Source organism: Dromiciops gliroides, chromosome 2 (assembly GCF_019393635.1).
Source record: "Dromiciops gliroides isolate mDroGli1 chromosome 2, mDroGli1.pri, whole genome shotgun sequence".
NCBI classification, from domain to species: domain Eukaryota; kingdom Metazoa; phylum Chordata; class Mammalia; order Microbiotheria; family Microbiotheriidae; genus Dromiciops; species Dromiciops gliroides.
This window is the reverse complement of record NC_057862.1, coordinates 362,523,953-362,539,495: the sequence shown is the minus strand read 5'-3', so window position 1 is coordinate 362,539,495 and position 15,543 is coordinate 362,523,953. Positions and strand designations below refer to the sequence as shown.

The following is a 15,543-nucleotide window of genomic DNA, read 5'->3' as shown; positions in this document are numbered from 1 at the left end:
CTAGCTGTGTGACCCTGGGCAAGTCACTTAACCCCAATTGCCTCACCAAAACCAAAACAAAACAAAACAAAACAAAACAAAAAAACAAAAAAACTCGGGCTTTTATTTCTTCTCGTATTAGATAGGGAATACTACTGATATCTAAGGAACAGGGCCCCCCCCCCAAAAAAAAAGAGCTGGGAACCCCTGGCCTAAAAGGAGCTGCCTTGGTGTGGGTTATGGATATCCTAAAGAATATTTATGAAAAGAAACTCCAAGAACATTAAAAAAAAAAGAAAGAAAAGAAGCACCATTCATCAGTTTGTTCCTCTCTTCTGTAGTTCTCTTCTCTCTCCCCATCCCCAATCCTTTCCTATTGTCACCATGTCTTCCAACCTTCTCATTTCAGCTCTTCAGTTTCCTGACTCCATACAACCTTCTTTCCTTTTTGCCTTCAGCTTCTTATTCATCTTTATTACATCTTAGCCTATAAGTTCCTAGAAAGGAGGAATGCTTGATTTGGTTAGCTAAATTCTCCTACAAGTTATATAACAGTACTAAAAAAGCAAAGCAAATCCATTTAAGTATTGAGGTGAATATCAACTGAATATTATAATGTTCTACCACTTACCAAGCCACAGAGCATCTCATAAAGAACAGCCCCCAAACACCACCAGTCCACTGTTCGGTCATAAGGTTGTTTTCTCAATACTTCAGGAGCCAAATACTGATGGAAAAATAATATTGAAAAACTCTGATCAGTGCCATGACCAACTATGATTCCAGAGGGCTGATGATGAACTATGGTACCCATCTCCTAACAAAGAGGTGATGGATTCAGGTTGTAATAATGACACATATTTTTAATGTAAGTAATGTGGGGATTTGTTTTTCTTGATATGCGTATTTGTTTTAAAAGGGTTTTGTTTTTCTTTTATAGGGGAGTAAAGAGAGAAATTAAATGCTCACTAACTGAAAAATAGAATAAAACTTTAAATAAGCACATTGACCCCTATGAAGCTTCATGAAGGAAAAAAAAAGCTTTTGCCAGTGCTGTCTAGCTTTGTGACCAAGGGCAAATCATTTATTTTTTTTTAATAATGTTTTATTTTCCTCCAATTACATGTAAAAACAATTTTTAGCATTCATTGTTGTGGGGTTTTTTTTACTTTTCAGTTCCAAATTCTATTCCTCCTTCCCTTCCCTCCTTTCTCCCTGGGATGGTAAGTAATCTGATATAGGTTATACACATGCAATCATGTAAAATATTTCCATATTAGTCAATTTTGTACAAGAAGATTCAAAGAAAGAAAGAAAAAAAGGAGAGAAAAATAGTATGCTTTGGTCTGTATTCAGACATCAGTTTTTCCTCTGAAAGCAGATAGCATTTTTATCCTGAGTCCTTTGGGATTGTCTTGAATCATTGTATTGCTGAGAATAGCTAAGTTATTCACAGTTCTTCATCATACAATATTGCTGTTGCTGTGTACAATATTCTCCTGCTTCTGTTCCCTTCACTTTGTGTCAGTTCATATAAGCCTTTCTAGGTTTTTCTGAAACAATCCTGCTTCTTTCCTGAAAGCATCTTACTTGAAGGGCAAAACATTTCACCTCACTTTATACATCTTGAAAATGTGAGGGTTGAGCTAGATTCAGTTCAACAAATAAACTCAATAAACCCCAAGATATATTAAATATTAGTCCAAGGCCCTATGTCAAGTGCAAGGGATACAAAGATAAAATAAGATGTAGTACCTGCCCTCAAGGCATTTATAGTCTAGTAGGGAAGAGAGTAAAAAGAGATTAGTGACATAAACTTGAAACAAATGTACAATTTGCATTTGAGATCATAGACTAAGCTATCCCCTTCTTTTATTCATTCGTTCAACAAACAATTCATGGTTGAGAGAAGTGCCAAAAGTCATACAAAAGGTCTGTGGAGAGATGGGACTAGGACCCAGGTCTCCTGACTTCTGACCCTAGGTTCTTTGACTAGGCAATTGCCTTGTGCAGCTCTAACAAAGAATACATTCAAGAATATAGATTCTCGGGGCAGCTAGGTGGTGCAGTGGATAGAGCACCGGCCCTGGATTCAGGAGGACCTGAGTTCAAATCCGGCCTCAGACACTTAACACTTACTAGCTGCGTGACCCTGGGCAAGTCACTTAACCCCAATTGCCTCACTAAAAAAAAAAAAAAAAGAATATAGATTCTCTCTGTCCTGAATTGTTCTGAAGGCCTATTCCCTGCCACATCCATAAAATATTAGTTGCATCAGCACCATGCCCTTTCAGCAACTACCACCAGCATAATGTAAAGGTGACCAGTTCTTTCCCCAAGTCCTGCAGGCCAGGTTAACTGTCAAAAAGAAGCTCTTTTATCAAAGAATTTTTTAAATGGTAATATCAATGTACTTCATGTATCTATTGTGACAAAATAAGATATGAATGTGATGTAATACTACTGTGCTGTGAGAAACTATGAAGGGGATGGTTTCAAAGAAACTTGGAAAGATATGTATGAACTGATGCAAAGTGAAGTGAATGGAACTATGAGAACAATTTATACAATAACTGAAGATGAACAATTCTGAAAGATTTAGAAACTCTAATCAATGCAACAAACAACTATAATTCCAGAGGACTCATGATGAAGCATGCTACCCACCTTCAGATGGAAAAGTAATGGACTCAGAATGCAGATTGAGGCATATTTATTTTAACTTTATTTATAAGTAGGGGAGGGGGAGGCAGGAGAAGAGGTAGGGAGAGAATGCAGACCTGAAAATAAAGTAAAATTGAATTAAAAAAATATATATATTGTGACAAAAGTTGGAAAGTCCTTGTTTTATTTTAGCTTATGTATTGTGTTCCAGCTAAAGGGAGTTCCAGAGCTAGAAGTTACCAGACAATTGCTTATTTTGTCAAATGCTAGAGCTTAAAAGGATTGTCAGAGCCCACCAGAAAATTCCTTGAGGGCAAGGACTGTTTCTTTATTGTCTTTATATCCCCAGGACCTATGTAGTATGCAGCACATAGTAAATGTTCACTAAATTTATTGATTTACCCATTGACTTCAAACTCAGCCAGTCCCAACTAATCTGGCCATGGAACCCTTGGGGCTTGAAATGTTGATATGGGCGAGGTAAGAGGTGTAGATTGTATATGTGTTATCACCAAGATAACATGGAACTAGGGAAATTCTAAGGTGAAATGAAGAAAAGTAAGGGCATTTTCATACTGGAAAATTCACCATGTATATTAAGTAATTTTGATACATAAAAATATTGCTAATATTGACAATTTTTCACAGAAGCCCCGTTACTGTCACACTAGGGTTTTGTGGAACACAGTTTTGGAAATTTTTATCTAGTTTACACCCTTCACTATACAAATGAAGAAAAAGAGGTCAACACAGTGATCTACCCAAGGTCACATAGCTAAGCAGTGGTAGAACTGGTATCCTGGCTCCCTGGGCAATTCTCTTTCCATGACATTTACCTGCTTCATGATATAAAAACTGTTTTCACTGGGTAGTGTGTAGAGGATAGAGTGTTGTACTTGAGTCAGGAAGACCCGGGTTCCAATAGGTCCATGACACTCATTAAGTATCAGTGTCTCATTGTGAATAAGATTTACACAAGTACATGACCCTCTTCCCCTAGGCAAATTACAATCCTTCTGTAACTTAGGAAGGCATCTTGGAGAGTTGCCTGAAGTTCAGAGAGGTTACCTCTTTTCTTCATTTGTATAAGTGAAAAAAGGGGACTAATGCAGAGTGAAGTGAACAGAACCAGAACACTATACACAGTAATGGCAACATGGTGCAATGATTAACTATGATAGACTTAGCTCTTCTCAGCAATATAATGATCCCAGACAATTCCTAAAGACTCATGATGTTCTCCACATCCAGAAAAAAGAACCATGGAATCTGAGTGCAAACTGAACCATACTATTTCTACTTTTTGTTTGTTTTTTTTTCTTTTTTGAGGTTTTCCCCTTTTGTTCTGATTCTTTTACAACATGACTAATGTGCAAATATGTTTAATGTGATCGTACATATATAAACTATATCAGATTGCTTGCCATCTTGGGGAGGAAGGAGGGATGGGAGGGAAGGAGAAAAATTTGGAACTCAAAATCCTACAAAAACAAATGATGAAAACTATCTTTACATGTAACTGGAAAATAATAAAATAATTTTGAGATAAAAAATAAGTGTAGATAGATATATATATATATATATATATATATATATATATATGTATATCTCTATCTCTCATATACATTTCATCCACAATTTAGGAATGGGGAGAAGGTTCAGGACAGTAAGGATGATTAAAGGTTGTGAAATAAGATCAAAGAATAAGATGAAAGGAAAAGGCAGAATTTAGTGAAAAGAATCTGGGGAGTGATCCAGGCATATGAAGGATCATTATGGTGTTGAAAGCCAATAATTTTTCAATTCCATTGTCACATAAAATCAATTAATGTTTATTGGTACCAATTTCATCCAAAGCCCTAGAGCTAGAAAAAGAGGAAACAAAATTGAACTCCAACCTGAAAGACCTAGGATAGATATAAGGAAAAAATTCCTTCCTAGGAGGATTTCAGAGAGGGAATGTTATCAAGGAAGGTTGAAGAACTCCTTTCTTTAGATATTTTTTAAAATAAGAGAGCCTTATCTGACTAGGATAGATTAAAGAAATATTTACTAAAGGCAGAGTGGTCCCCAAAGAAAAGGGCATGTGTCACTGGTATTTTTTCCCCAGGAAGCTTTGGAATTCTTGTTTTCTACTATAATTTCTAAAGGAAATATCAAAGCCATAAAAATAGTACCAACTTTCTATTCCTACTGGAACCACTCTGCTTCAGGCCCTTATTACCTCTTACTTAAACTAATGAAAATAGATTTCTAATTGGTCTTTTTATCCCTCTGGTTTAAAATATCCTCTAAAATTCATTCCATACACACTTCCAGAAAAATCTTCTGAAGTCATTATTTTGATATCTTTACTCTATTGAAAAACCTTTAGTGATTTCCGCTGCCTACAGGATAAAGTCATTTCCTTAACCTAGCATTCAAAGCTCTCTTGAATCTAAATCAAACTACTTTTCCAGCCTTAACTCACATTATACATTTTTTTAATAGGGCAATGAGGGTTAAGTGACTTGCCCAGGGTCACACAGCTAGTAAGTGTCAAGTGTCTGAGGCCAGATTTGAATTCAAGTTCTCCTGAATCCAGGGCTGGTGCTCTATCCACTGTGCCACCTAGCTGCCCCCTTACTTACAATATACATTAATAAATGTCTGATGGCTGGCTGGCTGGATGAATGGATGAAAGGACCTTATGCTCTGGCCAGAGTGGACTCTGATTATAGATATAATTAAATTATAAGTGCTGTGATTATTTTGTAGTGTCTAGTTTGTGGTTTCTATGATCTTTCTGATGAGATATATTTAAATACCAAAGAGAGGAGTGTATATTTGATCCCAGAGCTAAGACTAAGCCACCAAAATTTATTGAGTGTTTGTTGGGTGTTGGGGATAGAGGGGGAGGTTTCAAGACTCAAGGTAAAATTCTATAAGCACCTCCATTGGAAGTCCTTTTATCCTCACTTGAGAGAACAGTTCAAGGACATCCTCCTGTCCTAATTGTCTAATTTTGAGACAGAACTCCCCAGAAAAACTCATGCCTATCTATACTGACTGGCTACCACTATGTAGTTTTAATCATTTCCCACTTTCTTTTGCCTTCACCCCTAAAATAGTCAAGGTCTCCCCGGTTTCCCCAATTAAAATTTCATGTATAAGTATCCATCTGGTTCCAAATAGTGATAGAACACCTGGGCTCATAGATAAGAGTCTCTATAACTCCCTTGTTAGTCAACCTCACAAAGATCAGGAAATACTCCAATACAATTATTCTCATGTCTGTCAACCAATTCCACTGATCAAAGATCCCAAAATTTATCTCTTAAATGAATGGTAAATATATCAAAGAAATCTGAGTATCCTTGTAAGGAACAGTGATTAGGCATTATATGGGAGGCAGAGTAGCACTAGAAGTGGGGAAATTGGATGATTCATCCCCATAATGAACCAGACTGAGTTTCTATGCCTAATGCTTTTCTTCAATCATAGGAGGAAAAGGCTATTACTGGTAAGGACAGCCTGGCTCTTTTAGGGCCAAAGAAAAGCTGTAGAGAGCAGGAGAAAGACAACCATCTCCAAATTATTTTTTCACCATTCTGGTCCTCCTCAACTTCCCACCTCCCCAAAATGGGGCTCCTGTCCCTGGGTTCTCATGGGTGAGCCTTCACCTTTATCTAGCTTAGAACCAGGGCATCATAGCCTCCCTCACCAGCCCTAAAACATGCCACTGTCATTCTGGTGCTCTTCATCTCTACCTTCTCCTTTTGTGATTCTACCTCCTTTGGGGGGGCGGGGCAAGGCAATGAGGGTTAAGTGACTTGCCCAGGGTCACACAGCTAGTAAGTGTCAAGTTCCTGAGGCTGGATTTGAACTCAAGTCCTCCTGAATTCAGGGCCAATGCTTTATCCACTGCGCCACCTGGCTGCCCCCTAACTCTACCTCCTTTTTATGTATTGTCCTCTCTGGTTAGAATGTAAGCCGCCTGAGTGTAGGAACTGCATTGTATTCCCAATGCTTGGCAAAGTGCTTGGTATATAGTAATGATCATCTACTCATTTTAGATCTGGAAGGGATCTTTGAGATCATCACTCCCACCTCCACATTTTACAGATGAGGAAATTCAGGTTCAAAGAGGGTAAGTGATTTGCCTATGGTCTCATAGCCAGTTAATGGAAAATGTAGGCCTAAAATTCAGATCCAATTTAGGGCTCAGTGTTCTTTCTGCTATCTCTGTCTCTCAATTCAGGGTACTAATCATAATCTATGCATTTTATTAAAAGAGATAAAGGGGGCAGCTAGGTTGCACAGTGGATAAAGCACTGGCCTTGGATTCAGGAGGACCTGAGTTCAAATCCAGCCTCAGACACTTGATACTTACTAGCTGTGTGACCCTGGGCAAGTCACTTAACCCCAATTGCCTCACACACACAAAAAATAGTAATCAAATGTCGGAGACTAGCCCAAATAATGTGAGATAAAATAATTTTACTGGGAGAAGATTCCCTGATCACCAGATAAAAGAGGGTCACTATGACTATAATTATACACACATACACACACACACACACATATCTACACATTATAGCAAAATCTCAATGTCAACATGGGTCAGATAATTATAGAAACATCCAGTTAATTGTGAAACCTTGGAAGAGCAGACAGAAGTTTACAACATTGCTAATGGTAAATTAGTACCGCTCAAAACTAGCAATTATTAACATTTAAAGTCAGGGAGAAACTCAGTTAAAGAGAAAATCTTTTGCTGTTTAATGTTCACAAGATTTAGCATTAGCCTGATCTTTCTGGTTAATGTCAGTTTTGATCCAGTTAATGTTGACAATCTGTAGTTGAACTTTAGCTGTTGATACATATAAGTGATCAACAACTATTCCAGTAACTTCCATGATTATGCACTTGCAGATGGCTGAGGAGACACCACTAGCCATCATTTTATTATACCTCAGGGGTGCCACAGAAAGTGGATGTGGTTTCTTCTGGCTCCATTCCTTCTTTACAAAGCCCAAAATCAGTTAACACAACATGACCCTAAAGAGAAACAGACAAGAAGAAACTGGAAAGTTCCTCTTTAAATGGATGAATTGTCCTTTACAATCCACAGCCCCTAATCCCCCTTCTAAACCTCTTCATACCTTAATAGACTATTTTTTGAGTTGTTATGCTCCTTTCCTCCAATCTTGCCATGCCCCCCACACACACACACACACAAAATGCTATCCCCTGATGACCAACCCTCCAGTGATAAAGCCTATCTCAATTTAGCTCATCTGGTCCTTGGATGATAATCACTGGGTCCATACTCAAAGCCTTTCAATCTTATGGTCATAATTCTAGAACTGGGCAGCTAGGTGGCGCAGTGGATAGAGCACTGGCCCTGGATTCAGGAGGACCTGAGTTCAAATCCAGCCTCAGATACTTAACACTTACTAGCCATGTGACCCTGGGCAAGTCACTTAACCCCAATTGCCTCACACACAAAAACAAAACAAAAAAAACATAATTCTAGAACTGGAAGAGACCTCAGAGGTCACCTAATCCAACCCTCTCATGAGGAGGCTGAGGCCCAGAGAGGTTAAGTAACTTGCTGAAGGTCACACAGGTGGTTAGTAGGTAATCCAAGATTCAACCACAGGCTTTCTGACTTTAGAGCCTGTTCTTTCCACTACCCTACACTGCCTCCAGGACCTGCCTCTGTGTTCTTGCATTGGTCAGGCCCCCATATCTGGAATGTACTCCTCTCCTTACCTCTACTTCAGGAAATCCAAGAGTCACAGCCTGCTCTACAAGGCCTTTCCTGATTCCCACTCCAGCTGTTAGTGCCCTCTTCTGCTTGAAATTGCTTTGTATCTACTTTGCGTCTGTCTACTGACCTGCAGACTCGTATCTCCCTATAGAACATACATATCGTAGGGTATTATAGGGTAGAGGCTGTTTCGTTTTTGCCTTTGTTATCCCAAATGCCTGGCATAGTGCCTCAAACAAAGCAGGCACTTTAATAAATGCTTGTTGACTTGACTGGAGTTGCCAAGGCTTGTACATCACTGGCATCATCATTGTCATCCTAGCTAACATTTGTATAGTGCCTACTATACACTAAGTGCTTTACAATTATTATCTCACTTGATCTTCACAATGACCTTGGAAAGCAGGTGCTGTTAAAATGTCATTTTATAGATAAGGAAACTGAGGCTGACAAAGTTTAAGTGACTTGCACCAGGTCACTCAACTAGGAAGTATCTGAGGTCAAATTTGAACTCGTGTCTTCCTAATCCAAGACCAGCCCTCCAACCACTGAGCCACCTAGCTAACTCATAGACTACTGGCAGAGTCTTCAAGAAACACAATGAGCCATCAGAGGAAGTCTTTAGTCTTAACATTAATGGGTGCTTAATAAAACTTTTTAAAAGAATTTAAGAAAAATATCCCCATGATGGCAGGAGTTGGGGGAGGAGGAGGTAGGCGGGGTAGTGTAAGTTCCAACTCTGCCCACTCTGTGACCTCAAGCAAACAAATCCTTTTGGGACTGTGTCAATGAAAAGCCTTTGGTCTTACTTCCTAAATCCCCATGTTAGTATTGGAAGTCTATCTTTCTAGGTCTCCCTAAATTTCCAGCTAGGAAGTCATTCTTCTGTCCTAACACCTGCCCCCATCCCATGCCAACCTCACCTCTACCCATCCACACACACACACCCCACATACATACGGACCTGGCAGTCCAAGAGAATGTTCTCGGGTTTCAAATCCCTGTGGAAGATGAGAAAGGAGAATTTTATTGTTTTGCTATTCATTAAAGACACAAATTCGGGGCAGCTAGATGGTGCAGTGGTAAAGCACCGGCCCTGGATTCAGGAGTACCTGAGTTCAAATCCAGCCTCAGACACTTGATACTTACTAGCTGTGTGACCCTGGGCAAGTCACTTAACCCTCATTGCCCTGCAAAAACCAAAAAAAAAAAAAAAGACACAAATTCCCCTGTAGACTGTGTGTTCTTTGAGGGCAAGGACTATGTCATTTGCTATCTTTGTAGCTCCTGTATCTTTTGAATAATAGTTACATAATAAATGCTTTTTAAAACTGAATTGAGGGGCAGCTAGGTGGCGCAGTGGATAGAACACTGGTCCTGGATTCAGGAGGACCTGAGTTCAAATCCAGCCTTAGACACTTGATACTTACTAGCTGTGTGACCCTGGGCAAGTCACTTAACCCCAATTGCCTCACTTAAAAGAAAAAAAAACTGAATTGAGGGGGCAGCTAGGTGGCGCAGTGGATAAAGCACCAGCCCTGGGTTCAGGAGTACCTGAGTTCAGATCCAGCCTCAGACACTTGACACATATTAGCTGTGTGACCCTGGGCAAGTCACTTAACCCCCATTGCCCCGCAAAAACCCAAAAAAACAACAACCACAACAACAACAACAAAAAACTGAATTGAAGAAAAGTACAGTCAGCATAATGGGGAGAGGGGACATAGGGTGTCATGACTCTGTGACCTTTGGCAAATCACTTTGCCTCTGGGTTCAAGTTTCCTGACAGGCAAAATAGGGAAAATAATACTTCATAAATACTCATAATGGTGTTTAAAAGGAGGCATTTTGAAGACCATCAGGGCTCTATAAAAACATGATGAATAAAAGAATATAACAAAGCAAAGCACCAGGCCATAAGTGCCTCATTCTTAGCCCAGAACTGAATTACAGAGGGATACTATAAGGGACAAACAATGAGGGAGACTGGAGGAAGGCAGGGTCCAAGTGGAAGGAACTCTGGCTTTGGAACCAGATGACCCAGGTTTGAATGCTAGCTCTGCTACTGTGTGATGTCATGCAAGTTACTTCACTTCAGTGCCTCAGTTTCCTTGTCTGTAAAATAAGATAGAGAAATGAACTAGATGATTATCAAGGTCCCTTCCAGCTTTCAACCTACTGTCCTACTATTACCCAAGTGTGCCAAACTAATCGTTTCTGTCTATTTTAATCATGTGGAAGAAATCATGACATTAATAAAAAAAAAAAATGCCAGGAAACCCACTAAATTTCTTCCCAGGGGGCAGGTAGGTGGCACAGTGGATAAAGCACCAGCCCTGGATTCAGGAGGACCTGAGTTCAAATCCGGCCTCAGACACTTGACACTTACTAGCCGTGTGACCCTGGGCAAGTCACTTAAACCTCACTGACCCGGAAAAAAAAAATCCTGCTCAACTTCACATCTATAACCTCAGATATTCATACAAATATTAACACTTGTGACTAAGTCTCATCCGAGGCCAGAAAAATAAGGGATAATTCATAGAAGGGAAGAGTAGCACTGGAGCAACATAGAAGCACCCAGACCAGGACAGCCCAGGTCTAAGGGCTCCAAGATCCCTAGCTCTGTGTCCCAAGATGCAGTAGAGGGCCTTGAAGATCTAATACTTAGAACTTCAGTGGATGGAATGCTGGGACTGAAGTCAGGAAGATCTGAATTCAAATCCAGCTTCAGATATTTAATAGTTGAGTGACCCTGATGCAAGTTCACTTGACTTCTGCCTGCCTCAAGTTTCTCATCTGTAAAATGGGGATAACAATAACATTAGCCTCCCAGAGTTGTATTGAGAATCAAATGAGATATTTGTAAAACTTTGCAAACTTTAAAATGCTATTTAAATGCTAGTTATTATTGTTGTTGTTGCTGTTACTTTTATCATTACTATTTGGGAGTTGTTGCTCTGTTGTGTCCAACTCTTCATGACCCCAGGGCCCAAACTGTCCAAGGAGTTTTCTGGGCAAAGATAACAGAGTGGTTTGCATTTGTTTCCCCAGGGGATTAAGGCAAAGAGAGGTTAAGTGACTTGCCCAGGGTCACACAGCTGGTAAGTATCTTGAGGCCAGACTTGAACTCAGGTCTTCCTGCCTTCAGCTTGGTACTCTATCCACTGTACTACCTAGCCGCCTGTATATTCCTTCAGTATAGGGAATTGACAAAGAGAGAAAGCATTGTAACATTAGCGGTCGTGAGTTAGCCTTGTCATACATGCATCCTCCTCATGTGATTCACCTCCATCATACTTTTTAAGTTTTTCCCCACCATGCTGATGGATATGCTATGCATTTGTAGGAGCGTGTACCCCAGGTTTACAGGGAGAAAGGTTGAACTGCTGTTTTTCCTATATCATTTGAATAAAAGCCTTTACCAAGGGCTCATTTTAATCTACTGGCTAATTGTCAATGGGAAGCTCATGGGCTCTATATAGTGTTAGGAGTATAGACCCCCAGAGTTATCCCTAGAACAGTAGGAAGCAGCTGCCGGCTGGGGACCCAACCCACAAGCGCAAATAGAGTAGAAAAGAGGAGGTACTACATCTCAAAAACCTATTTTTAAAATTAACATGTAGAATAATTTATGTGAAGTTAGGGATTATTAACAAAGATGGAAGGAAGCTCGATCCCATAAAATCAGCACCAGATCAAGAGGTAAATTTGACTGAACAAAGGAATTTTTCATTCAGGCGCACATTAAATATGACTTTGGGGGGCAGCTAGGTGGCGCAGTGGATAGAGCACCAGCCCTGGAGTCAGGAGTACCTGAGTTCAAATCTGGCCTCAGACACTTAACACTTACTAGCTGTGTGACCCTAGGCAAGTCACTTAACCCCAACTGCCTCACTAAAGATTAAAAAAAAAAACAAAAACAAATATGACTTTGGGCCTCATTATATTGTCATTTTCTTAGCATTAATGGAGCTCCCAAAACTAGTTTCTGCTTAGTCATGCTTGGTCATCCTAAGAATGCAGCCTCCAACCCATACTGGTGAAAGATAGCTGGTTTAACAAACAGGGAAAAGGTGAAAGGGGAAATGGTTCCCAGCTTCACTGGCTCTAACCCTGGTCCCAGCATCAAGCCTAATCCCAACCCCACTCGCTTTCTTAGTTCCCAAAGAGACTCTCAAGGCCAGACCTAGACCAACCTCCATTTCAGCTAGGAGCATCCAGCAACCCTGTCCTCTCTCTGAAGACATCAATATTTTCCTTTTCCCTAAAGCCACTTTCATGAAAGCTCTTTGTAAAGACAGAAGAAATATGCCTCCATCACTATCTCTAGATCTCACCTTTAGAAGAGTAAAAGGAATATTGGTTTTGCATTCAGGAAACTTGGATTTTATTGAAGGCTCCATCAGAAATTAACCTTGTATCCCAGGATAAGTCACTTATGTCTCTGAGCCTCAGTTTCTTGTTCTGGAAAATGGGGAAAGCATATGGTCTGCCTAATTTACAGGGTGGCTATCTGGATTAAATAGAATGATACCATGAAAGTAATTTTAAAACTGTATAAAGCACCTGTACACAAAATGTATTGTTAATAATTCAATCCACTAAACATTTATTAAGTACAACTATGTGCAAGATAATGGACATAAGACACAAGCCCTGCTTCTACCAAGAACTAGGAATCTAATTATTATTTTCCAGGCCCTTACCACCATTATTACCCTTGATTATCTTAATAGTATTCAGAGGGTAAGGATCAACAAACATTGTTGTCTTTGTTTTCTTGATGGAAGGGAAGAAAATAGGGTACACAAAGAGGGGAAAATATCTCTCCTTCATTCTGACAACAATGTGTGAGTCCCCCCAAAACTCATAGAATTTACTAAAACAAAGTGCTGCAAGCACCAGTCTCACAGTATGAGAAAGGAAGGACTGCCTTGGGGTGAAAAAAGAGGCTATGCCAGGAAGCAGAGTGGCTCTAATGGTCAGACAAAGCCAGCTTTTCATGAAAAGGCCAAGATCACAAAGATCACACTGAGGTCAGAATGTGTTGGGCCCAGCTACTGACCATTTAAATACAAACATTCTCAGCTGTGAGGAGACAAGATTGCAAATGGCCAAGTAAACCATTGCTAAGCAGCATCTCTTTTTTTGTTTTCATAATAAGAACATTTAAAATGTTGACACTATGATATTTTACGTTCCTTAGTCCCATATTTACTGTTTAGGGAGGGAAAAGTCTTGAGTAAACCAAGCCATATGAAGCGAAGCTTTTCCCAAATAGAAAAGGTAAACTGATGTTTGAAGATGTGACTAAGTATGGAATTTTGATCAATAGAGAATCAGATTTGAATGCAGTGTTCACTCAGATGTGTGAACCTTAATTTTTTTTTGTCATGCAGAATGCCCAATTGGAGACTGCTATACTGGGAATGGAGAAAAGGGATACCACGCAATCAAAAGAGGGACATCTTATAGAATAACCCTAGAGTAGCTTCAGGAAACTCATCCAGACTCTTCAGGGCTGGTCCCATGTGGGAACTTCCCAAGCTTCAAGTCTTCTTCCAGAACTGAATCACTCTTGAGTGCTTCTGATTTCTGGCTTCTAGCTCTGAGAGGGAAGATGGTAGAGGCCAACCCTATTTCAGGCCGTTGAAGGAAAAGACTCTTGGAAGACATGAGGGGAATGGACAGCCGCCATTGTGCCCCTTCCCCAGCTTGCTACACTAGAGTCTTGAAGGAGGTTTCTCTTGGGTGAGATAGATCTAGGACTCTCTTGGTAGAGCTGAACTATCTCACTCCCAATGGAAGAACTCCTTCACTCCATATTGTCTATATATTCTCCTATGTATACCTTCTCTGATTTCTGTTTTGCTAATATTTGGATAAATGGGTTTCTGTGCTATTTGTAATGTGTGTTCATTGTGGAACTGGTATTTGGTGGGGGCTTAGTCATATTGGCATTTAGCAAACCTGTTGTGAATTCGCTACCTTGAGGAGGTGCCCTACTTCAAAGTAAAAGAGCTCAGTGATACAGGGGAAAGAGCAATGGACATGGAGTCAGGAAGACCTGAATTCAAATCCAGACTCAGAAACTACTAGCTGTGTGACCCTGAACAAGTCACTTAACCTCTGTCTGCCCAAGTTTCCTCATCTGTAAAATGAGGTTGTTGTGAGGATAAGATGAAATATTTGTAAAGCACTTTGAAAACTTTAGAACACTATATAAATGCAAGTTTTTATTATTATTCCCATAGGTAACTTGGATGAAATAAACCTCTGTGACAACTAGATGGCACAGTGGATAGAGTGCTGGACCTAGAGTGAGGACAATGTCTTCCTGAGTTCAAATCTGGCCTCGGACACCCTGGGTGAGTCACCTCACCCTCTTTGCCTAATTTTCCTCATCTGTAAAATGAGCTGGAGAAGGAAATAGCAAAACATCCCAGTATCCATGCCAAGAGAACCCCAAAATAAGGTCACAAAAAGCGCGATATGATTGAAAAACAACTGGACAACAAATCTCTGTGGAGAACTATTTAATAGTAACTGAAAAGCCTGGTCGTTAAAGGGATGGCCTTTTAATTGAGAGAACTGCTGGTATTGTTCATTATGTGATAAAGATGGTGGGAATGACAGCTATTTTTTTGTTTTGTTTTGTTTTTGTTTTTTAGTGAGGCAACTGGGGTTAAGTGACTTGCCCAGGGTCATACAGATAGTAAGTGTTAAGTGTCTGAGGCCGGATTTGAACTCAGGTACTCCTGACTCCAGGGCCGGTGCTCTATCCACTGCACCACCAGCTGCTCATAACAGCTATTTTTAAAAAGATGCCTCTTAATAAAGACAATTTCTAGAGACATCACTGACTATAATATTTCTGGTTTTTATGTAGTAGTCATTGGTGTGGTCATCCCCATACTTTTTTGTTAAGGTCCTTGAGAGCAGGATAATGTCTCCCTTAAATTCTGTATCTTCAGAACCTAGCACAGCATTACTCAAATGGGAGATGCTTCATAAAAGTTTGAATTGAACTCGTTTTAGGGGGTGGGGTTTGGGGTTTTTTTTAGTGAGGCAATTGGGGTTAAGTGACTTGCCCAGGGTCACACAGCTAGTAAGTGTTAAGTGTCTGAGGCTGGATTTGAACT

General features: G+C 40.0%; 1 protein-coding gene across 3 annotated transcripts in view; it reads right to left on the bottom strand.

The window, feature by feature from the left end:
• Positions 1-15,543, bottom strand: part of SGK2 (serum/glucocorticoid regulated kinase 2) — a 66,632-nt gene that overhangs the window by 6,231 nt on the left and 44,858 nt on the right. For all 3 annotated transcript variants that reach the window (XM_043990344.1, XM_043990346.1, XM_043990345.1), the window contains 3 exons: positions 9,363-9,399; positions 7,597-7,683; positions 611-706 (listed from right to left, as the gene is read on the bottom strand). In XM_043990344.1, the coding sequence (XP_043846279.1) occupies positions 611-706; positions 7,597-7,683; positions 9,363-9,399 (220 nt within the window). The remainder of the gene's footprint in view (positions 1-610; positions 707-7,596; positions 7,684-9,362; positions 9,400-15,543) is intronic.